Source organism: Lepisma saccharinum, chromosome 23, assembly GCF_977018435.1.
Source record: "Lepisma saccharinum chromosome 23, izLepSacc3.1, whole genome shotgun sequence".
In the NCBI taxonomy this organism is placed as follows: Eukaryota; Metazoa; Arthropoda; class Insecta; order Zygentoma; family Lepismatidae; genus Lepisma; species Lepisma saccharinum.
The window spans coordinates 47,748,142-47,774,358 of record NC_139251.1 but is presented as its reverse complement, the minus strand read 5'-3'; the positions used below and the strand labels follow the sequence as shown (position 1 = coordinate 47,774,358).

Here is a 26,217-nt window from a genome sequence, read left to right as displayed (position 1 = left end):
CTTGAAATTGTTGTAAAACAAATAAATTTATTTTGAAAATACAAAATTACTCGACAATTCTTAGCTCTAGATATCTCGATTGCTGGTAAAGTACATTCACTTCCCAATTACATTAAGTTTCAAAATGGTTCCGTGGTTTGTAAAAGATGAATCATCAGAGAGACAATACCAGACGAAAGAAATTTGTATTTGTTCACGTGCCCACTGACAAAACGTCACTCGATTTTGATAATCATTGCCATGAAGTTCTTGATGCAATGACACATGATATGGATGATATTTATGACGCTGTAAAATCTTCAAAACACTGCTCTGGGACAATCCGGAATTTCGAGCTACTTCTCGCGAGCTGACATGAGGATCATTGGCCACAGCAGCCAACACATTAATTTCATTTTCTTCTCCAGTAACTGTTCTTCGACGGGTCCTTTGTTTAGGTTTAACACTTCCTTCAGTAGTAAATTGATTGACTGTACGTTGAAACGAGGCGAAAGAACGCACCCTGTCTGGAAAACGCTGAGCATAAACAACGACAGCTTGACAGAGATTCCTGCCAGATTCTCCATACACAAGAACCATTTCAATTTTCTCTTCTACAGTTAATACATCCATTGATATTAAAAAGTATCAACAGCTTAGTCAAATTAATCGCTCGGGGCATTATTGTGATCTAAAAAACAATGAAAAACAAACAATGATTTAACAGGAAAAGTCTAAAAAGGAATTGTTTCTTGACATTGTTTTATTTTATTTTTCTGTTGGAGCTTTGTTAAGCATCTTTGACACAACAATAAAAAAAATTAAACAAATATCGAATCTAACTTTTAAATGTTGTAAATAGGCGAATTACCAGCTTAATGAAATCTCAAAAGATTTGTCAAGAATTAGTACAAAGTTCATGCATTAGAATGTTTTATTTTTTGAATTTAAATGAATTTGAACATTCAAGAAATGAAAATTTGTCGATTATAGCGCCATCTAACACGAATCGAAAAAAATGTTTCAGACAAAACTTATGTATTTTTTTTTCCGTAAAATCCGAATCTGTAATAGAAAATAGGGGTTTCTATTTGAAATTTCAAAGTTGCCCCCCTCCCCACCTACAAGAGGGGGAGGGGGGTGTTCTTTTGTTGCACCACTAAACTTCCCCCTCCAAACTATCAACTTTTTATTTGGAACATTTTTTTGTAGGATGATTTTTTGCAAGATATTCAAATGATTCAGGTTAAAAAAATCACCCAGTATATTATTTGTGGTAGTGGTAGATTTGACTTGTTTTATTTTAAAAGCAAACTTTAATGCAGGTGCCAATTCTTATTCTTGGTAGTTCATTGTTATTAACATTGACATCTGCAGCACATTTTATTTCTGCTAATGTAGCAACGATTAAATTATTCGCCATTCGTAAATATTCCAAGCAAAACACAGTCGGTGTTGTTCCTAAAGTCGCAATAATAACTACTTTCACCAGGTTCAAGAGGAAAGTTACTTTTCTACATTTCCTTATGACTTTTGGAACGGACCCATCATATATTCATGATAGAAAAAGCAGGTTTGATACATTATGGTTGCATCTAAGCACACTCCTGTGTGTAACTTCTACAACCCATACGTTTACATGCCATTAGAAGTCTGTAAATTCTAAATATGTGTGGAAACAGAAGTTAAAGAAAGCAATATTCTAAAAATCACTTTATGTATTTTTGTTTGGGATTGAACCAGAATACTTTAAAAATGACATTCTTGCTATAAAACCGGAATAATTTGGAAAATATTGGGTAAAATCGCGATCACAGAGACTAGTGTTTTTTTCTGTCCAATTACAGTGTTGAAAGTCTTCGAAAAAAATAGTATCCCACAACAACTTCGGGTATGAATGAAGAATATAGAGAATGTGTCTAATTACGTTAATATTTGGTATACTAACTAAATTTGGCCTTCTAATCACGAATCTGTTGTTAAAATGCCATGGACGCATGTAAGAATTAACGGGTAGCCCTACTAACCATTGACTGATAGCCCCACGAATCATTTCCGGAAAGGTTAGGCAAGCATAGTTAAAATTTTGTTGGGCTCTGCGACAATGGTTTGTAGGGCTACATAGGTATTTTTGGGTGGAGTGGGGTAGAAACACAGCATGCCGAGTACGGTAGTGAAACTGTGACCGCCATTTTGCATGTTACCGAAGGCAAAAAGAAACTAAGAAAACTTACTCGATATGTCGCAAATAGAGCTTATTTCCGTGAAATAAGCGAAATGCCACCTTCAGCAATGTTTCTCAATGCAGAATACGTAACTGTGACCGCCATTTTGCATGTTACCGAAGGCAAAAAGAAACTAAGAAAACTTACTCGATATGTCGCAAATAGAGCTTATTTCCGTGAAATAAGCGAAATGCCACCTTCAGCAATGTTTCTCAATGCAGAATACGTAAGTACGAATATTCAAATTAAATGAACTAGCAAATTTCAGCCATTTGTCCGATACGAGAAATTTACCCTGTTGGGTTAGGCAAACTAGTCAAATTTCTTTTTTAAAATTAGAAAAATTGGTAAAATTTTCGTTTCCGCAAAACATATTTCTTCAATTTTACAGGAGAAAGTACTTACCGAAATGAGTTTGTTTATACTTTAGGAAGGTCTTGGAAGTGTGTTTTCCCCTCACTTAAATTTTTTTGCCGGTAAATCATGTAATTTTCGACATTAATTTCACTCTGATGCTGTTCGAAAGCTGTTCCCTTGATGTCCGTCTATTACGTGAACCAAATTTTTGCGTGCATTTAATGACGTAAGAACCAGTCAGTGTTTCCAAATATGAGGTTTTGTAACTGTGTAACAGTTGTAGAACGTAAATAAATGTGTGTTTCTGTTCATCATTTCTGATTACGAACTTACGACAACATGACGTGCACAGGATGCGTGGTGAAATTGCACAGCGTTGAAGATCCAGTAGAATTTGAAATTCACCATGGAATTGTGAAGGAATTGGAATGTCCCAAAAAATCAATTATCTTCAATTTTCCTAATTTTAAAAAACAATTTCAACTATGTTTGCATAACCTAACAGAACCTAACCTAACCCAACCTTGCATGGTTGAAAGAAATACAAAATCAGTAACACAAAAGTAGGTATTTTTCTATGAAGAAGGTTGCAACACTGCATAACCACTGATCATAGACAATGCCAGTCAAGATTTCTCCACCATATCGCGTGTAACGCAAGCAAAAGCGAACAAAACAAAAGGTACTAATCTGATATGGTAAAAATTTACTATCCTTCGGACACCTCTAATTTTTTCGTTTCGTTCGTACTTACGTATCTGCTTCACGGAACATTCCTGAAGGTGTATCAACGTTGTTTTCATTAAATTAATTGCAATTTTTCACATTAGCAGTACGTCTTTCTGATAGGCCTTTTCGCTTGCCTGAGATGAACTAACCTAACCACGTTCGTGGGGCTAGCGCCAATGGTTCGCAATTATTTCCAATATCTAGATCCTGATACTAACACGACACCAAATTTTAACTATGTTTCCTAACCTAACCACGTGCCAATGGTTCGTGGGGTTAGCGCCAATGGTTCGCAATTATTTCCAATTTCTAGATCCTGATACTAACACGACACCAAATTTAACTATGTTTCCTAACCTAACAGAACTAACTAATAATAATAATAATATTTTATTGTCATTAAGCTTGCACAGCAATAGACAACGTCAAGAACAAAATACATGTGAAATATATTATAAAATTATAACCCATTTTATGTTTAAGTTGCACTAAAATACAATATTTTTAATTTCAAGAAATTCTGGAGTTGAGTACAATGGTATAGCAACTAACCAGGCATACAGTTTATGTTTAAATACTTTCATAGGCATATTTGTCACATCAAGAGGTAGCTTATTAAATAGTCTTAATCCTAGAGCTTCATAACTATTCAGGGATTTTGAGAGTCTATGATAGGGTATATTTATATGCCTGCTGTTTCTTGTAGTATAGGAATGTACATCTTGTCTACTTTGTAGCTGTGGCAAATTTTTCTTTACATACAACAGCAGTAAATATATAGATTTATCCACACGCCAATGGTTCGTGGGGCTAGCTATTCTCCGTCGGAGAATTAATTTTCAACGAACAACATGAATTTCAGCTATGAAACATTCCCACATCACACAAAACACCTTCCCGATGTTCGACAATGCTACAGGAACTTATTACGGTAAGTAGTTTCTTCTGTAAAAATAAATAAATGTGGGTAATAAGTTGCTGTAGCATTGTCTAACATCTGGAAGGTGTTTTGTGTGATGTGGGAATGTTTCATAGTGGAAATTCAACCATTGACGCATAGCTCCACGAACCATTTCCGGTAAGGTTAGGTTAGGTAGGGTCACGTATAGGTTAGAATAGTTAAAAATTTGTTTCGAAAAAAATATGCATAGCCCCACGAACAATTGACACATAGCCCCACAAACCATTTGCGGAAACGTACGTTCTTCAGTTACAAATACATTTTTTTTTAAAAAAAAAAAATTGCAATTACTTTGATCAAAAAAACGTGAATACACGTTAAAGAATGTTCCGCGAAGCAGATAGGTAAGTACAAATGTCAAAAATTGACAAAACGAAGAAGTTATAGGTGTCCGGGGAATATCAGATTTTTACCAAACAAAATTACTCGATATGTCTAAAAATGAGATTATTTGCGTGGAAAAACCGAAATGCCACCTTCAAGAATCCTTAGAAATGCAGAATACGTATCAATGTGAAAAATACGAAAATAAGGGAATTAGAGACGTTTGGTGGTTACTGAAATTTGACTGTACAGCCCATAGAAAAAACACTTAAGAATTTCCGCACCACATTACATTTGTTTTCATTCAAAAAAAGACAATTAATAATTTCACTTCTTCAGACTCCTCAAGCAAACGACGGAACAGCTGCTATGAAACTCGACGTATGAAAGATAGATTCATAGCTTGGCACGTTTTCATTGGACAAATTATCCCCTATAGAAATATATTTCGTAAGTCAAGATTCTAAGTGGTTGGTGGGCATAATTATTTTAGTTTTGAGTAAAAGTCAATTTATTATGGTCATACAACTACAATAATAGCTTAGTTAAATAAACGAGGCTTATATAGTCATTTTTCACCTGCAACTTTGGAAGTGGACGAATCGATGAGGATGCCGCGGGAGTTTCCCTACTAAACAAGTTGAGGGCGAAAACATTTTTGTTTTTCTGGTTTATTATGAATTATGAATTGTAATATCTAGATTTACTGCCCTCGATATTGAAGTTTTATCTAAAATATCTGTGCCTTTATTTTCTCGGCTCGGTAAAATTTGAACATCGTATATTAAATTGCCGAGGTCTGCCGGAGAAATAGTGGTGAGTTAATAATAATAAGCGCAGATTATGGTAATTACCACAGAATGGGATGAAAAGGGCAGATAGAGCGTCAGTGGTTACCGCTGATCTCTATATACCTCGAGTGACCGAACAAATCAACCGGAAAACTACTGCGGATTTTTTGTTTTTTCTCAACAAACACACCTGGCACACATCGTGATATACATGCACGCATTTCAATTTATGGTAACAGTTCGTTATATCGGAGACACTTTTCTTCAAATTGACAGGAGGAACTACTTACAGAAATCAGTTTCTGTAGCATTGTCGAAGTTCTTGGAGGTATTTTCTTTCATCTTTCAATCTATTTCAGCCGGAAATCAATTCCCGTTGCTTCAATTTAAGCGAAAACGTAACCACGCCGTTTTTTAATTATGTTTGCCTAACCTAACCTTCTGTGAATGGTCCGTGCGTCTATCCGGGAATGGTTTTTGGGGCTATTCGTGGATGGTTATACGATCCCAAATGGTTTGTGGGGCTCACACCACGACGTGCTTTCCGTAACACTTCGAGAAATGGCTTATTTTAGTGTAAAAAATGTTTCTAATTGTGTGAAAACCTTAATGGCACCTTCAAATATGGGTAACAGTTTCATACATCGGAGACACATTTCTTCAATTTTACACAAGAAACTACTTACGGAAATGAGTTTCTCCAAGGTTTACAATCGTGAAATATATTTGACCCGGAAATGATGTATTTTTCAAGAGAAATATCTCACTGATGCAAAATTGCCATTGCTTTCATTTGCTTGCCTTACGACAACCGGATGCTGCGTACGTTTGATGACGTAAGCCCCTGTCAGTGTTTCAACCCCCCTTTTTTTTTACTATGCTTGCCTAACGTAACGAAACCAAACCTAACCTAACCTTAAGGAAAATGGTTCGTGGGGCTATCCGTGAATGGTTTGTGGGGCTATCTGTGTATGGCTATCCATCAGCTACCCGGGCTATACACCAGCTAATGTATAATTGCCACCGGTGATGAACCCGATAGTAGGTATTTTTCCGTGCAGAAAGTTGAAACACTGCATAAATAAAAAAAGCACTCAGAATGTGAAAAATTGTGTCAATTGGTAAGTATGAACCATGAGAAACACAAAATATCCAATTTTAATGTATCTCCGATGTATGAAACTGGTACCCAAACAACAAAATATCCGATTCTAAAGTGTCTCCGATTATAACGAACTGATACCGTAAGCTTCCAAAAGTCTACAGAAACTCATTTTCGTAAGTAGTTTCTCCTGTAAATTTGAAGAAATGTGTTTTCACTATACCATACTGTTACCGAAATAACATCTCCAATGCTTACAACACCTGATCACATAAAACCTGGTCTCTGGCACAAAACCCCAGCTAACTGTTCCGATTGTTTTATAATTTTTGGTAACATTATCGTACGAGTGAAACGGATTCCTTCAAATTTACAGGAGAAAGTACTTATGGAAATCATTTTCTTTAGCATTGTGGAAGTTCCTGAATGTAGATTTGATCCATTTTAATGTGAATGCGTGTTGTTTTCTGCGAAAATCTCTGTCCGACAAGCTGTTTCTGCTCCCGCCATTTGCTTTCTGATTGATTGATTGATTTAGTTTATTTTACTTCGCGTTTTGTGCCTCTTGGCTAATTTGCGAAGATGGTGATGAAATGATGAAATTGATGAATGGACATTCCCAAACAACCAAGCCCGACCAGGATTCGAACCCGGGACCCTTGGCGTCGCAGCGCGATGTGCTAACCACTCGGCCACGTGCTTTCTGCACGAGAGTGCAATCTTCCGTGTGTTAAGATGATGCAACCCCGTAGCCAGTGTTTCAGTCTCACCATGTTTTCACTAGAGCATGACGTGTCGAGTATTTTTTTTTTTTAACTATGCTTGCCTAACCTAACTTAACCTAACCTTACGGAAAATGGTTTTTGGGGCTAACGTGAATGGTTTGTGAGGCTAACGTCAATGGTTTGCGACGTATTAGCATAATTTCAAATCCGGGCACGAAAAGATATTTTCCGGTGAACGAGGTTGCAACACTACGTAAATCGACAAAACACTCTCAGAACGCCCCATAAACCAGTATGCTATCATGGCCATAATGTGTTACAGATTTGAAACAACAAGTAACAGTAAGTACTCGTAAATCTAAGAAATAGACATTGATATACATTATTTCACTTTAGGAAATGTTCCACATTCGAAAAATAACACGTTAGCAATGTAAAGAAGTCCAAAATATATGATTCGTAGGTGTTTCCCTCATACGATAATAGTCCCTAATTTTTTTCAAATTCTCCTAGCAGAAAAACTAATTATCGTAGAATTTTAGCAATCATTGTTACACAAAATTTGAACCTTCCTTAAAGTAATTAGCATTGTTTGGATTTCAAAAAAAGAAATATTTATGTTGAAAATTAAAATGAAAAACTATCCTACGCAAGAGTGCATGCTCCTCCTAGGACAAGTCATTCTCCGTTGATAGAGGGTAGAATTTATTTATTTTGTCTGCTTTTACATGGCAAAGTTAAAGCTGTAGGGCATTTTCTTCCACTTGACCATGTTTACAAAAAAATTTGAATGTGGAATATTGAAAAAAGAAAGTAAAAAAATATAAAAATTACAGAGGAGTAGAAAAATACATATAAGAATGGTAATCTAACCTATAGATATTGACACACACATTCACACATACATATTTTTGCCTTTACACATGCACACGTACAAGCAAGTACATAACATTACACTTACTTAAACACAGTCCAAAATGGTATACTTTGACGTTGACTATTACGTTAAATCATTTTTGTGCCTTACGTCCTTCTATCATTCTCTGCACCCGCCACTTTATTAGGGAATTCAAACATTTAATTTTCATTATATGGTATGTGTAACTAATAATTTTTTGAACGTTACAATTCAGGAAGAGACATGAATTTCAGGTGGCAACTTGTTCCAAAGACCTGCTGAGGTAACAGTAAAAGAATTTGCATAAAAGTTGGATTTGTGGAGTGGAATGGAGAGCAGTGACCTTTCATGCGATCTGGTATGGTGGCTGTGAAAGTCGGAAAGATGTTGAAATCGGTTACAGAGATATTGCGGGTCTTTTATTTGGAGGATTTTGTACAGTTAAATTAACTTATGAAAATTATGTTTATCATTTAATTTAAGCCACTCTATCTTCAGAAAGTACGGTGTCAAGTGCTCTGAATATTTTAGATCGAAAACGAAACAAATGCAGGCATTTTGGATTCGCTGCAGTCGTTTACCTTTGTAACATTCTCTTTGCCGTGACTATTAAAGGGACAAAAGTATGCTACCAAAATTAAATTGAGTGAGGTCCGGGATCTCAAAATGTCGGCAATAGTAACAGAAATGCACAAAACTGCTGGTTTGGAGGCTTTCACCGTGTGGTTCACGATACCTCGAGATTTAACAAGGAAATAGTGGGAAGTCGTGTGCAGGGCCCTCGTGTCACCCACCCCTTTTTTTAAATTTATGGTGACTTTCAAAAAATATAACACTGCTCGAGCAAGTATGTCAAAGATCAGATATTGTTTCATAACCTGGAAAAGATATGTTTAGTTCAAGTAAACTTCCAGTGTGCGTAAACGCAAAAACATATATACACGTAGGTATCTAGAAAGTGCATAATTTGCATCTACCACTAAATACTCTAACCTACTACTCTTAACTTATAGTGGGGGGTTTATTCTAAGGTCAAATGAGGTACATATATCTTCATTTAATACTTTAACAATTTTATTCACTTAGATTTTTTTCAACACGTCTCAAAAATATGCATTTTTAATATAACAATTTATAATGAACTGCTTGAAATAACGTGCACTTTGACACAGCGTGGCGTGTGCTTAGTTTAATAAGTGCCACATCCTTATTAAAAATTGTTAACAACAAGAAGGCATTTGACTTCAATTAATGCTGCTTAGCGTTTATTGCTGACAGTCGAAACTTCAACATTGGTATGAATACATATATAAATAAATGTTTCTAGATGCATCCACACGTCGTTTAATGTATCTCTTATATAAGAATAGTAATAATAATATTTCATGAAACATGCATTTGAGTTGTTGTTTTTTTTTTTGACCAGCAAAATTTATAACAATAATAATAATGTGTATGTCCCTTGATCAATTTTACATTAACCTGCAATTTGTTTAAGAATCTTTGTTAACCTTGTTCCATTTTACAACAATATTTTAAACATGCTTCTTACACCTTACTTTTTTTATTATTAATATCTTAGTCTTAATCAAAGCCCAACAATTGCTCGTGCAAGGAAGGTATTCAAGAGTACGTTAATAGGCAGGTCTATTTTTCTTTATCACAATTTTGCGATCTTCGCATTGGGATAGGTAACAGTTGCGTCAAATTGTCTTTGTCTGTTTATCACCTTTCTAGAGCACTAAACGTTGACAAAAACTTACATGATTCTCAGCTTGATTTTGTGATTTGTACTCAGGCGCAGTGTAATTACATGAACAAAATCAGTACTTGTATTTTATCTTTCTTATTGTGGCACTAACACACGTAAAAGTACAGAGGAAAATTACTCGCGAATGTTTGCAATATCATTTCGAATCCCGAGTCATTGATAATTCAAAGTACATGGGTTTGAAAACACTACCGTTCGTTTGGCCTGTGGCCGAGTGGTTAGCACATCGTGCTGCGATGCCAAGGGTCCTGAGTTCGAACCGTTAGGTTTCCACCTTGATCTCTGGGGACTGAAAACCTAACGGTGCCACACGAAGCCTTGATCGTGACCTTGCCGTGGTCATCTGACAAAGTGGAGCCTGGGCCACTCATAATCTTACCTGGCAATTTTTTTGGATATAGAGGTCCTTGTGACCGACAGACGCGGTGGAGCCTAGGCCACCAAGAATAATCCTCCTCGGCAACCATTTATGTGACCTAACGACTACACGCTAACCTGAAGACAGAGGCAGATTCAGCCTCCGAAACGTAGGTAAATCTCTTTTTAAAAAAATAACACTGGTTAACCACTTGCCTTACGACTTTTTTTCCAAATTGATGTCAAAATTTTACACTTTTTTTATTTTATATTTTACTACTACTTTACATGCAAAATTATATTAACAATGATTTTTGGTACAGCAATCAAAAATAATCAAAATATTCTACTCCAAATAGGCATTCCTTTATTAACCCGAGTATACTCGGAGCTGTTAAATGTGATATAAATTGTGATATTTACTAACAATAATGCAACGAACAAAATGGTATGTTGTTTATGTTATAAATGATATAATATTGATTTCAAAAGACAAAAGAAGTAATTATTATTTTCACAAACCACTCGCATAATTACTAGCCCGAGTAAACTCGGAGCAACAATTTTCTTTTTCATTTGAAAATGTTCGTTTTACCAACGTTTAGGTGTTCTGCTACCTGTAGCATTTCACTTCAGGCACTAGGTGCTGTGTGGTATACACGGAAACAGGGCACTACACACAAAGCCACATTACAGTCAGGACAGTAGAAGCGGGATTCCCTTCTGATTTTTTTGCCCCGGCCATCACGTACTATTGAACACATATAACACTGCTTCGTAGGATTTGATTTCTTCGGAGTGGGTGGCAAATACTCGAGGAATTGACGACCTGAAAGTCGTAGTGGACTTGGATGTATGCTTGGTCGTCCAAATCTTGGTGACAGTGATGGTGTGTGGTTCTGCTTGATCAGGTCATTCACAAGTTCCAGACGGAATTCCAGGTGTGTTTTTGTTCCACCACATTTTGTGTACAAAACAAACGAGTTCCATATGGCCAGATCAAGAAGGTGTAGGAAAATCTTCTTATAGTATTTTTTGCCACGCTTTCTGGGTGTTGCATAATCAGCAAGATGCTGATCTACCCTATCCACCCCACCCATAGTGTCATTATAGTCAATAACAACCCGAGGTCTATATTTTGCTTCTCCCCGCCTCTTTACTTTCACCATATCAACTGTGTGTACACTCGACAATAGACCAACATATTTTTTGTCGTTCCACTTCATAACTGTTCCTTTATCCCTCCTGAAACCTATGATTCCTCCCTTTTCAACTCGTGTATCTTTCAATTCCATTGGTAAGTATTTTCTGTTTGTATTTAGTGTACCATAAACGTCTGTCTTGTTTGATATAAGAATATCTGCCAACTGGGGTGAATTGTAATAATTGTCCATTGTTACGCTGAATCCCTGGTTTAGAAGAGGATGTAAGAGAGACATAACAACACGGGAAGAGTGTTGAGCAGAAAACGGAAAGCGTGGTGGAGCTGGTGCTGGAGATTCAGGATCAAGTTCTTGCCACACTCGTACAGACGTCAAACTAACATCAGAATGCGAACTTTCGATTGAAATATCATCACAGTCAGTTAGCGTTGTTTCACTGCCACTAGCACTTACACTACACTCTGATGCACTTATGTCTGTGCTTATATCACTCATTTTGCTGCCAAAAGGACGAGAAAGTTCCAACCGAATCAACGCTTCCGAACAATGCGTTCTTGCAAGCAGCCGAATGTCACGCAATGCAGAAAAGCTGTTGTCTTTCTTCACTTCTTGGTGCCTCAAGGCGGGCACAAAAATTAGTGCACGCTCGAGACATCTGTTGGCCGGACTTGCAACTAACTCCACCTACCCAATTCATCATGAAAGTTCCGCCCGTCTTAGTACGGGCCGGTAAAAAAATTACATTCAAACTCCTCAGGTTTCCGAGATAACTCGGGATAATATTTTGCCGGATGAGTACCACATCCGAGATAATTCGGGTTAGTAAGGCAAGTGGTTAAAAGTCCAAAAAACTAGAATCTGCAAAACTTGTATTGGATGAATGATAATCTTCTCATTAAACATGCATCTGTTCTACTTCACATGGATTTGCTACGTAACTAAATGCACACACTAAATTAATTCATGCTATTTCCAACTATATCGAACTCTTTCGTCATTCGCCCGACCCTGTGGCCGAGTGGTTAGCACATCGCGCTGCGATGTCAAGCTTCGAATCCCGGTCGGGCTTGGTTGTTTGTGAATGTCCATTCATCAATTTCATCACTCATCCCCATCTTCGCAAATTAGCCAAGAGGCACAAAATGTGAAGTAAAATAAACTAAATCAATCAATCAATCAATCTTTCGTCATTCCCCTGCAGATTTTTTAAATCTCATACAACCTCTCTTTCTGATAATGCATTTTTACAGTTAATCAGTCAGTGTATCTTGGAAAGTAAAAGTATTATGTATGTTAACATGTGGAATGTTAAAAATGTTTGTTTAAGCAGTGGTTTTTTCTAGGTAAAAAGCTTCTGATACTCTTCATACTGTGAGGCAAGTGATAATCATGCAAGGTTAATAACCAGAGCTACTACAAGTATTGTGGCATATTAATTTGTAGTTGTGTCAGTACATTTTTATCTATAGTCAGTTTTGATAACACATTAAAATTATATTTCTCAGTTATGGAAAGGGTGCTGGTGTCGTGTACCACCAAAATGCATTTTGTATATGAATTTGTTGCCTATAAACCTGTCTGAATTGGTTTTCAGTTTATTTACTGAATCTTTTGTGAGGTAATTTTTCAATCTCGATCCTATATGAGTAGGTTAGGTGAATAAGGTTTGATGCTCCTAGCATTGTAATTATGCTCCTACATTTTTCAGTTAGGCCTATATGGTTTGATGGCCCAAGTTCCTTTTCTTTTATTGCAATTTCATCATTCTATATATGTTCTGGCTCCTGGAAAGCCTCATCCCAGATTTGGCATATTTCAGGTTTAGTTTTATATTTGTGAAAGATGATATGGAAATTTTAGTTTAAACTGCATTTCAGCTCAGTAGTACGGACATTAAATTTATTTTCTCTTGAGTTTTCTTTCTACAATATATTGAGCTATCTGTGATCAAGTATACCAGTTTAGGCAGACTTTTGGAACAATGCGCCATGTGACGATATTGTTTGAAATCAAATTCATTTTGTGATTTCTTAAAGATTCACAAGTTTTAAATACATGAAAGAATCAAAAATTGAAATTTATAATTTTTCTGTATAGTTAGGGATCTTAGTCAGTAGCTGTAAATATTTGACTATGAAAAATGTATCTTTCATTACGTAACTAAATTAGTGGATTTAATTATATACTTCTATCCATCTGCTAAAATGATTTCCTTAGATGTAAAGCTAAAGTTTTCTTTTCTTCTTTCGTTTCCAGATCATGAAACTTATGTATATGTTTCTATGTCTCGAACTGTACTTAGTTGCAGTGAGTGGTGGCAATTTCATTTTGGAAGCTCTGGGTAGAACCTTACATTCTACGGGAACCTTTCTTTATAAAGTTGGTGCCACTGCAGTGTGTGGCTTTGTAGAGTGTTGCAACGAAGGTTGGATATCTCGTAATTTTACACGTAAGTAACCTTTCGGATATGAATTTATTTACAGTTTATTTGCATAATCTTTATTTCATTTAATGGTAGTTTAGACTTAGGTGAGTGATTATTTTTTTTCTTCAGAGTTTCACAACTTGTTAACTTGTCTGAACATGTTTTTTCTCTTAACCAAAGCACAATTTTATATTTTTTCATTTATTCCAATAAATGGTTGAGAACACCAGGTATACAATTGTCCTAAGGTAGTGGACCAGGCTAAATGTACACAGTAAGAATTATTTATTGATTAAATGTACCAGGTGATCTGTTTGGGATGTCATAAAAGTAAAGTGTTATATACCAGAAACCATTCAAATTTATCGCCTGTTAATGGTACTTCCCTTTTTAGGGGGGGGGGGGGTCATAGTTTTTGTATCCCAGCACATTAGCACTCATCAGGTCCGCCATTACGGACACGGCGCACTTCATACGTGTAGACATGTCACGCCACGTGATGTGTAGCATTTCTGGAGTCATCTGTTGAAAAGCTGCTGTAATCTGCAATCGCAGGTCGGCTTCAGTCTGTGGTTTTTGTGCATACACCAATGACTTGACATACCCCCACACAAAAAAATCTGGAGGCGTTAAGTCCAGGCTATTCGCAAGCCATTGGATTGGTCCACCATGGCCACACTAGCAATCGTTGAATATCCCATTAACCTTTTGCTGCCCAAGCGTCTCGAACGAGATACCCAAAAGTAACCCTCACGGAACCAAGCATCTCGATCGAGACGCTGTGTCAAGGTCGTAGTTTTTACGTTATAACTTTTCTATTTTTGGCTAGAATTTCGATTTTATTTTTTTATATTGTTCCTAACACATGTATTTAACAGAAATGTTTTTTTTGCCTTTTTTTTGTCTTCATGAAAATGGAGGGGGAAAGGCGGGAAAAGGGACTTCTCTTTTGCGTCTCTTTTCAAGGTCAATTTTTTGCGACAAAGGAAGACCGGCTTTGTTGTTCTAAAGCAATGCTTTTCACTCCCTCCTGCTAAGTGCTTTCGAAAGAAGCTTGTTTATCAGTATCCGATGTCAAAATGAAAGTTTTCCGTGAGGGGGAGGGGGAGACTGGTTGTTGAATCTGCGTTGTGAGAATGGAATTTCGAAGCGCGCTGAAGGAAACCTTTGTTTTTTTTTAGCACAAATGTCTACAAGTGGCAACAGGGGTTACCCAGCATTGTGTAAGAATATAATTTCAAGTAGCTGTAAGAATTGGCACTCATTTGTCACTACGTTCTAGCTTTTCGTCCATGAATGTTGTGCGTAGGTGTCGTTTTGTGCCCAAGTGCGAGGACATGTTTTGGGTGAAGTGACAATTTTTTAAAATAATTTTTGTGGGTTTTCTCCCTTCCCCCTCCATATATACACCAAATTTGCATAAATTTTGCATTTTGTGCATTTTGACATTTTTTTTCGGGGCGGGAAGAAACACCATTTTTTTTAAGAAAAGTATTTTTGAGGGGATTTCCCCCCTTTCCCCCTCCATATGTACACCGAATATGCATAAATTATATATCGTCTGAATCTGTGATTCATTCTGCGTACAACGGTATATCTTTCATATCTCTAGGGCATTTAGTTTCTGAGCTATAGTCATTTCAAGGTACCGCTGCATTTTGAAGCTTGAATCAGTGGCCATTCCTTTTGGGGGTACAACTCAAGTTACATTGGTCATACAACAATGATGCAAATATTTTTCTGTTTCTTACATGCCAGCGATAATTTCTATGTGCATTTTGAACTTTTCATATCCTTATTTTATGGGGGGGTGGGTGGGTGAAACCCCATTTTTTTAAAAAAAAAAAGTGTTTTCAGGGGATTTCCCCCCTTTCCCCTTCCATATATACGCCGAAAGTGCATAAATTATATATCGTCTAAATCTGTGATTCATTCTGCGTACAACGGTATATCTTTCATATCTCTAGGGCATTTAGTTTCTGAGCTATAGTCATTTCAAGGTACCGCTGCATTTTGAAGCTTGAATCAGTGGCGTGCCGACCATTCCTTTTGGGGGTACAACTCAAGTTACATTGGTCATATGATAATAATGCAAATATTTTTGTGTTCCTTACATGTCAGCGATCATTTCCATGTGCATGTCGACACTGTCATGTACTTTTTTCTTGGGGGGAGGGTGGGGGAACCAAATTTTGTTTTGTGAAATTTTGGAATTTTGAGAGTTAGCCACCTCCCCCCCGCCACATATGCGCCGAATTTTCAAAAATTTCATATAGTCTGAATCTCTGGTTCATTCCGCGTACAACGGTATATCACTCATCTCTCTAGGGCAATTAGCCTACGATCTACACTCATTTAATTGAAATTCTGCATTTTACTCAAAATCAGCTCAGGCAATAGAGGCTTACCTGTGAAAAAGGCCTTGGGCAGCAAAAGGTTAAGATGACACCGCACTATGAGAGCTCAATTTGGCGGAGCACCATCCTGTTGAAAGATAATGGTGTCCAGTATCCCAATTTTGCATACCATATGATGAACTGAGTGTGTTGTTGTGGCATCACCACCATCTTCTCTCATGCACGCATGCTAGCGCCGCCATGTGGTTGAAGTCTGCAAACCTCTGCTCATTAGAAACTTACAACCTTACTGCTTAGAGTATGGCAAACTGTTCACAGATATGTACATTAACCTTGTGTATATAACACTTTACTTTTATGATATCCCAAACGGATCACAGAGTATATTTGTAAGTCTCTTCATCGAATGTAATTTATTGCAAATGTTTACTGAAATTAGCCTCTGCATCAAATGATACTGGTAAAGCCAATACTGCTTCACTATTTATTATTGAATCATAAAATATTGTTTATATTCTGCTCAGCATAACTTGTGACACAAATCTACTCACTTGACTCCTGTTTTTAACCCTCATTACTGCAGTTTGAATGTAATTTCCTAATGAAGGAATGTTGAAGGAAGTTGAAATCAAAAGCTTTCACCCCACTAAGTATATAAACATATTTTATTGTTGTAACTGTACCAGTATTAAATTTCTCTTGTAGTCTACTATATTGGTGAAGCAACATATCAAACAATTGCACATAGTCTGAGTTCTGGGAATATTTGTATTTTGTTTATTTTATGACACATTAATAACTATAGGTACAGAATCATGATTTTTCACAAATGTGATAGCATAAAAAAATGTTAATTTGTTACAAAGAAGTATTTACAGTGAAATGTTTTAAACATATATTTCATGCATTCTAAATTGCAAAATTGGCATAAAATGCAAATTGTGTCCTTTTTCGAGAATTTCGTCATTAAAAAGTGATAAATGGCACAAATATTAGGCATTTGTTGTGTTTTATGCTTTAAAAATATAATGTACCATTTTTGTATGTGTTTAATGCACACCTTTTCCATTTTTTAAAATGGAATGTTTCCTATTCATGGGATAATTCCAACAGCAAGAGGAAATGACATGTAAATGAAAGTTTCCTATGAATTTTCACTATCTTGTAACATTTTACTTCTCCAAGCAAAGTGACAGGATTCTTGTGGGAACCATAATATGGGAGAAACCTTTGTCTTTGCTGGGCTTGACGAGTATCGAGTGTGTATCATGGGAGGTGTATTTGTTTTGGGAGAAATGGAAAATAATTCAGAATGGCTACTCTGGGAATTCAGCATGACTCCTTGGACTTGAAAACTTGCAACTTTTATTAATCCCATTGAATTTTTACATATTTATAAATGCCCTGAGACAAGTTCTTCACAGTTTAGCTCTTAATTGTATTGAGGAAGGAAGGGTAAGCTGCATGTAAAATAAAACGGAATTCTCTCAATCCGTTTACTTCTATCTGACACACGGAAGATTATTGCAAGATATCTTGGAGATGGTTAGGTAAACTTGAGTTTGAAATTATTATACAATTAACAATTTTAGTGTATTAATTGCTGCCGCGTCTTCCATTCCAAGAAACATGAACTGTGTAAATAATAAAATTTTTATTGAAAGTTTCGTGTAACATGTTTGTATTGTCAGAACACTTCACTTAATAGTGTTTTGTTATCTTTATTTATTTTGTTCCTTGCTCTTGCAGCAGTTTATTCTGATGTGCATCAGTTGAATCAGGCATATGAACTGGAGCCATTTTGTTTCTCATACTCAGCCTGTTCACAACATGTATGTTCTTTGTACCTCAGTGTCACATTCTGCTCCACAACTTTTATCAGATATCCTTCAATAATTTGTTCTAAAATGTCAGTTCATCAGCCACAGTAAACAAAGGATAACAAATATTTTAAGGTTAGCAATGTAGTAGAGTAGCGTTTGTTTATTATTTTTAGATCAGCTGTACTGTATATTTAATGCATGATATAGTAACATGTAAGAGGGGGAAATATTTTTAAGAGTGTACTGTCGGCATCCAAAACTGATGAAATTGTTGCAAAAACTTAGGGAAGTCATTTTTCTAGTACTCATTTAGCTGTTCGTGGAAATTGCCGCAAATAGAATGATTGTGACCGTGACACTCACAAACGTACAGAACTCTGGCAAGTTGTGGTCTCCTCATGGTGCAGTGGTGATCAAGGGGTCCCGGATTTGATACCCGGTGGAAACACATAGTGGTTTGGATCCAGTGTCGATTAGCAAATCTGTGCATAAAGTGGACTTTAAGCAACAAATCAATGAAGCTATTCGTGGTGTGGCTGAAGTTAAAAACTGTCAATCATGAGATTCTAATAGATAATTGCAAAAGAAATAGACCCATTTTTGCAGAGAAATTGAATGAATGGTCAATGCATCTAAGTTGGCAGTCACCAAACCATCAATCGTGAACCAATAACTCTCAGGGATATTTTTGGTGGCTCGTGAATTGCTGGCTACATTACGCTGCAAGCTCTGATAGGTGGGAGAATTTACACCGAAGCAACAGATGACATATGCAGCCTGTCATGCTGCAACAGTGTGAAACATTGTTGCTGGTTGGCATGTGTCACTTGTCATTACGGTCTGAAATCTCCCTAAAGTTCTTCTAATAAACCAAGAAGTTATTAAAAATTCAGTCCACTCGTCGTATATACTATGAACCAACCTACTTCACCTCTTGCACTGGTTTTAATCTTAGCTATGTACAAAACATAATACAAATTGTTTTCCAAGTGCAAAGTTGATTGGTATGTATACAACGGAGGGAATTCCATGCTACTTGTCTCAGTAATATCATTTACATTAATATTTTGGATGCCATAGAATACTTAGTAGCTGTGTTCTGTACAGACTCATCCCCATGCTTCATCAAGAAGTGAGTATGTTGACTTGAAAGTGAAAAAAAAGATAATCAGAAGTTAATCCCAAAAATCTCATACCCCCTCCCCCTTATGTCAACTCTCAACTCGCTGTCTTGTGGCAAATATTTTCATGCACGTGCACTCCGGTACAGCAAGGCCAGCAGTGGTGGCACAGAGCATAACTGTTACAAATTAATTCTTTAACTTTTGTTTTTTCATTATTTCTTCCGGGTTGCCTCAATCTGCAAGCCTCCAAGGTTCGTCGTTTTCGTACATGGGGCCATCAACACCCTCTCGTGGCATGTTGACTAAACATGTGCGTAACATAAGCCTGTAGGTAGTCAACGCCATCAAGGTCCTTAGGAACCTACAGGCGACCTTGAGGGATCCAATGGGACTTAAAGCTATGCAGGGGAAAATTTGGTTTCTCAATGGGCAAGTGCTGAACGAAAGCCAGAGTGCCATCGTTTCACTCGGTTGATGGCCTCAGTGTTGCAAACTTCACGATAAGTGTCCAAGTGCGCTGTATACTGTCAGTGATGTATCATATCCACGAAGCTAGTTAAAATTTGTATTCATAAATAAACTATAAAGTTTCAAAACACAGGAGGAACACAAAAATATGATTGCTGACATACGGATGACATATTCTATGTGAAGATAAACGTTTCTGAGCGTTCAGTCTATTAAGACAGCTAATATGCCCATGAACCCGTCCGCCAAATAGATTTGGCAAAACTCGCTGGCCACGGTCACGCTTTTTTTCAAGCGCTTTGCGAGGTGAAAAATTGCAGTTTTTCAGGCGGTGAATTTCTATTTGTTTGCTTCAAAAACTTTAGTGTTGGCATAGTTTACTATTTACTACGGAAAGAACTACGTGGTGCCAAAGTAAATTTGTGAATATTGCAATGTGTGAAAATCTTGAAAATTATTTCAATCATCCCCGATCGTCTGTTGCATTAAATGCGTTTGACAACAAACCAACTGAAATTCGAAAAAATGAACAACAGAACAACTGCGCCAGGACATTCATCTTTCCCCTTAGAGACGTTATGGAAACAGTATCGGGTAGAGTGCTAATTTTTTTCAGTATAACGTACCGTGTAGAAGCAAGGAATTCGTGGTTTTCTTAATTTTTTGGGATCTGCTTCCCCAATGGAAAATGTCACCACCCGCCACTGAATATTTTTAACCGCTTGCCTTACAAATTAATTTCTAAAATTCAGTCCGATCTTTGGAATTTTTAAAATCTCCGTTTCGTTGTTCTAAATTGTATGTTCTCTACTGAGAATACATATTTTACCTGAAATATATCTAAGAATATAAAAATATCTATTTGTATAAACAGGGCTCGAAAAATTCCGGTCGCCAGGTCGCCATGGCGACTAAAAATTTCAGCCTGGCGACTGTGATCTTTTGTACGAAATATTTGATGATTCTAAGTTCAAATTGCAGTACAGCGTAAGTTAGCAAATGTTTTTATTTTTTTATCAACGTTGTGAACATTCCATAGACTCTGGAACAATTTCTTACCCTTTGTCCCCCAATACCCCATTTCCTGCTGTGTCAAATAATTTAGCGATGTTTTGAATACCGTGATGCTCAGCATCTTATACAGTGTTTCAAAAGTCGCACAACCCAAACTTTGGAAATGTATATCATGGAAACCGTAAGAGATATTTACACCAGGTTTTCTGCATTCTAAAGCCTCATCCATTGAGATATTTTTCAATGCTTAAAATTATCAGTTCACTCTGTACAGAAAATTATATAAATTTATAACTGACGGAAAGCAGCATTCAAATTTTTCCAGAAATGAACTTCTGAGTAAGAAAAGTATGTAAGAAATATCGAAGGGTCATAATTAGACATTTGATGACTGATGCCATGTCATTTGCGACCAATATCGGTCATGTGCAACATTTGATAAATTTTTGACTGGCGATTTTATGGGTTGAGTGAAAAGTGCCATTTTTGGGACATATATCCATATATGTCAATACTAGCAGGTAATATTGCTAACAGTTGCATGCAACATGTGTCGTAAGTATTGGGTATACTTACGTGAAAAATCGTAAATCAAGATTTTGTGCCGAAATTGGACTCTTTAAGAGAATCCTAGATTGCCCCTGACTCACTTCCGCCGCTACTGTGCCTGTTTTTTAAATTGATTCAGCATGGTGTATTCATTGGAGCAGTGCGTGTGCATTGCTGAAGAGTATTTTACTACTCATTCTTACACTCGTGTCCAATAGGTTTTCCAATAAAAATGCCCTGCTTCTGCTGTACCTCACAAAGGAACTGTTTTACAACCAGTCAAACACCAACAAATGATCCCACAAATTGTTTGAGTTGGTATTTATTGTTGAAAGTCAGTTCTCAGATGTTTTCAGCAAATTAACAATGATTTATAAAATAATGTAATTGCTTTTATTTAGATAAATGCTAACATAAATTTATGAAGCCAGTGATAGCCTACAGGATTAGTTTAGTGCAGAAAACCCAATGTAAATATCTCTTACGATTTTCATGATATATATTTTCAAAGTTTGGATTGCGCAACTTTTGAAACATACTGTACGTAGTATGCACAATTGCTAGTAGGTGGTTTCCTGGTGCCTGATTTTCAGAGCTGGCGCCTTGCTTTGATGAAAATTTTTCGAGCACTGTGTATAAAACTTATATTTTATTATCCCGAGTTAACTTGGGCTACACACATATGCATGAAAAATGTTAATTTTCATGAACATATTGTAAAAAAATCCTTATTTTTACAAAAAGTTTATAATGTACTGCCTCTAAATGTTGTGTATATGAAATGAAAGTTTTTCAGTTCACTCAGGCTCAGTGGTGGCAAAAGGGGGGATTGACAAAGTTTGTGAATTTTCTGGGTGGACATTATTTTTATTTTCACTATAATGTTTATTATAATTGAGCCAGAATGATTGTCATCAATTTTAATACATTCTTAACTAGGTATTTATGTGAAAGTCACAACATGCATGCAATACATCTGTCAATCTCAGCATAACAATCTGTTAGAATTTACCATATTAAAGTTTGAGATAGTCACAGTTTTGCTATGAAATTGATGAACATTGTCAAGAAAAATCTGTGTATCTTTATCTGTAATTAATAGTTTAGACATATCAGCAATTATCCACATGAAAAATATGTTTCCGTTTTTAATTTATAAAATTTTGCAGTTCTTACTCATTTTGATGAAATATTGTTACCTTTGTATTCTTCTTTCAGATTTGAAACGTGAACTTGATACTAAACTGTTCGGACAGCCTTTGGTGAAGGATATTGTTGTGAAGGCCCTGAAGGCACACATCAGCAACCCTGAACCTAAGAAGGCGTTGGTGTTAAGTTTCCATGGCTGGACAGGAAGTGGGAAGACATTTGTTGCCAATTTCATTACCGAGAGCTTTTACTGGAAAGGTAGTAGAAGCAAATATGCTCATTACTTTGTGGGTCCGGTTCACTTTCAGCTAATGAGAGATGCAGATATCTATAGGGTGAGTTGTCATTTTGTGGCACATTTTTTTTTATATGTACAGTTATTGTAAGAAATTCTTGTAGTTTGGCAACATGTAATAGAATTCATAGTTACATTTCCCATTACTTTGTAAGAGATTATAGCCTTAAAAGTTAAGGTTTTAATTTTCTTTTGCTTTGCTACCCATAATGGCATTCAAAGTGCTTTTTTGCCAGTCACCCCCCCCCCCCCCCCCACCTTCCCTAAAAGTTTTCTGGTTCAAATTATCATCAAAGCATTGCATTCATTAGCATGCACTTTAATTTGGTTTTATCCAACTTTTCATAGAGTATTATTTTAAATGAAGGTTTTCACACATATTTTGTACAATACAGTGTGTTTTAAAAGTCTTGCAGGATTCTAAAACAGCTATCACTTTAAAGTAATAGGTTTATTACAACAAAATATTGTTTTTTTACTCGGTTAAATTTTGCATTTGGTATTGCCAAAACATTGCATTTGAAGATGAATTAATACTTTGACAAGTTTTTTGGACATTTAAGGCAATTGGACATTCATTGATCTGAAAACAGGGTTGGCATGTTTAAAACAAAAGTGTTTACAGGTCTCACTTATCGCACAACACTTGAGCAACCTTATGTTCTGAGGTCACGGGAGAAAGCTTTTTAATTTTTGGCTAAATGCCTATGTTGTTAGGTTAGGCATGCTAGCTATGTATTCACAAGGTCGCAAAATTGTTGTGCGACAAGAAAAACCCGTGCTTTACTGTAGAAATCGAAACCTCTCAGTTCCTTGTTTCGTATCGTCCTGTAAGTTTGAGACTGGTGGAAGCTTGAAATGCAAACTAATTATCTAAATACACAATGCGTGATTTTGATCATGACGTGATTTTTTTTTCTTTTGCGATACGATTCATTGGTCTGTATAACTGAATGAAGCGCAGATGCTTACTTTTGGTAACATAATTTTGTACTTTGAAAGATAAATTCATCTGGAGAATCTATTATGACACTGCAGGTTGTTTTCTGCTATATAAACTGTTCAGACAGCAGGAAATATTTCACCGTGATTTTTTCAGGACGAGGATAGTAATTCTATAATATTTAGTTTCTTGAAATTTAGATGAATATAAATCCTAACCTACTTCAGTAGTGGCGGAAAAAGGGGGCTATTACCCACAGCTTTTGTCACTGCAGACACGGGCACCGACTTGTCAAAATTATTAGGGGGGGGGGCTCTGATCACTGAAATAAATTAATTAATGACTCACTCTCTCCCTTTTTTAAGTTTTGGCCTCAGTGCTCGGAATCTCATAAAAGCTAGGGGTGTGCAGGAACCAGTCCTTAATCCATTTCGTCCTGAATTCTTTTAATGCAATGTTTTTTCTTATGTTCAGTATATTAATTATACATTTGTTTCCAATCTTGCAGCTCCATCTACAGGATTGGATCCGTGGCAATGTATCAAACTGCGAGAACTCTCTCTTCGTATTTGACGAGGCGGACAAGATACCACAGAAAGTTTTGGATGGAATTAAGCCTTTCATAGATTATCATAATCACATTAGTGGTGTCAATTATAGGTAATTATTAATGTTTATTTACTACTTAGTTCTTTCTTTTTTCGAATTTTTTATGTTTTTGGCTGTCAGCTGATCGGTCCTGTCACAGCCTACACCTGGGTGGTGGGGCTGCCACCTGTGGGTTCCCCAGTACACCCTTGTTTTCTGTTAGGGGTCCAACTCCCTAAGCCTTTCTGGATCCTTGCAGGGCCACAAGGCAATGAGGGCAAATACTTTTATGACTGTGTTTATGTGCCATGACACAAGGCTGTGAATGGGTGTGTAACTGTGGTATTTGCTGAGTATGTCGATGCCACTCGACACCCTCCACATCCTGATAAAACATTATTTGGTGAAAAAGATATGATGAGCACTTTTTGACCACATGTTTAAAGTTGACAACAAAAAAAATCATATTTTCAAGTAGTTTGAGCTCCCATTGTTCTATTCATGAAAACTTACTGATGCTTGTTTTTTAATAAAGGGAAGAAAATGTATTTTGAAAATTCCATGCAGTGTTTCCAACAAGTTTCCACTCTAAAAAGATTGACTTGTGCTATGTGTAGTCGTTTATTCTGGAAGGCAGTTTTGTTTTACAATGAAATGTTCTTTGTGTATGTGCGTGCGTGCGTGCGTGTGCGTGCGCGTGTGTGTGCGTGCGTGCGTGCGTGTGTGTGTGCGTGTGCGTGTGTGTGTGTGTGTGTGTGTGTGTGTAAATGTCAATGAATATACATAAGTAATTTTCCATAATACAGTGCGTTCAATTTAATATGGAGCACAAATATACAATATACAAGTAAGATTCTTAAAGCAAATGTTGAAAATGATGACCTTGTTGTTGAATACACATGTTAACACGTTTTTCCATATCTCTTGCAACATTATGGAGGACATCTACAGTTATACTCCTAATTTCCTCAGTGATGTGGTGCCTCAGCTCTTCTAAGGTGTGTGGATTCTGCCTGTATACTTTTTGCTTCAAAACCCTCCACAAGCAGTAGTCCGGACTTGAAAGATCTGGGGGGCCACAGTCCCTTTGAAATAATCCTGTGTCCAAAGAAATCTCTTAACATAGCCATAATCTCATTGGAAGTATGCGGAGTTGCACCGTCCTGCTGAAACCAGCATCGACGTTGCTCTGGTTCCAGCATTGCGACAAACTGCATTATAATGTTTTGGTAAGTTTCGCTATCTATTGTGTTTTCAAAAAAAAAAATGGACCCTACCACTCGCCGCCTGGATATGGCACACCAGACACCAACTTTCTGAGGGTGGAGGGGGGACTCCACGAAAAATGGCGATTTTCAGAGCTCCATGTTTGATAATTTTGCGAAGACACGTAACCATTCAGGTGAAACCATGCTTCATCGGAAAAGAACACATAGTCCAACACAGTGATGTCATTCCCAATGAAGTCCTTCAACCATTGACAGTAGTGTACACGATTAGGGTAGTCAATTTGTTTTAATTCTTGAAAAACTTGGAATTCGATATGGATATAATTTCAACATTTTCCTCACTGCTGTATGGGCCGATCCTATGGACATTTGCGTCTCCTGGCTTAGGCGTCGTAAAGGTTTGTGCGGAGATCTTGTCATTATTTCATTAACATTAGTCACTGCCTCTTGTGTTAGTACAGTCCTCCTACGTCGGTTTTTCACGGAATTTATTGACCATTTTCTGAATTGAACTTACAGTCGGATCACTCTTACCGAACATTTCCGTGAATTTACTGCAGCTTTTTTTGAATGAATTTGTTCTGAAATATTGTTCAACAATAAAGGCACGTTCCTGAACACTAAATGGCATCGTAGAGGGCAATTTCTCACTCAACTCAACGAAGAACAAACACAATCCAGCAGTACAGCGGAACACCTGCAACTGACAATGCGTCCGTCCCCTCCCTCCCCCCCTCCTCGTCACCTACCCTTCCCTCCCCATCCCTCTCCTTCCCTCTTTTCCGCTACAATAATCTTTTCCTTTAACAATGGTCATAACGGACGACAACAACAAAAACAAGACTCAAATATACATTACGTACCACTTTTA

General features: G+C 36.8%; 1 protein-coding gene across 1 annotated transcript in view; it reads left to right on the top strand.

Moving 5' to 3' along the window:
* Positions 1-5,197: 5,197 nt before the first annotated feature.
* Positions 5,198-26,217, top strand: part of LOC145977775 (torsin-1A-like) — a 29,309-nt gene continuing 8,289 nt past the window's right edge. Inside the window, exons 1-4 of the mRNA XM_083110050.1 lie at positions 5,198-5,391; positions 13,639-13,831; positions 22,361-22,626; positions 24,038-24,189. Of these exons, the coding sequence (XP_082966176.1) occupies positions 13,642-13,831; positions 22,361-22,626; positions 24,038-24,189 (608 nt within the window). The 5' untranslated portion in view covers positions 5,198-5,391; positions 13,639-13,641. The remainder of the gene's footprint in view (positions 5,392-13,638; positions 13,832-22,360; positions 22,627-24,037; positions 24,190-26,217) is intronic.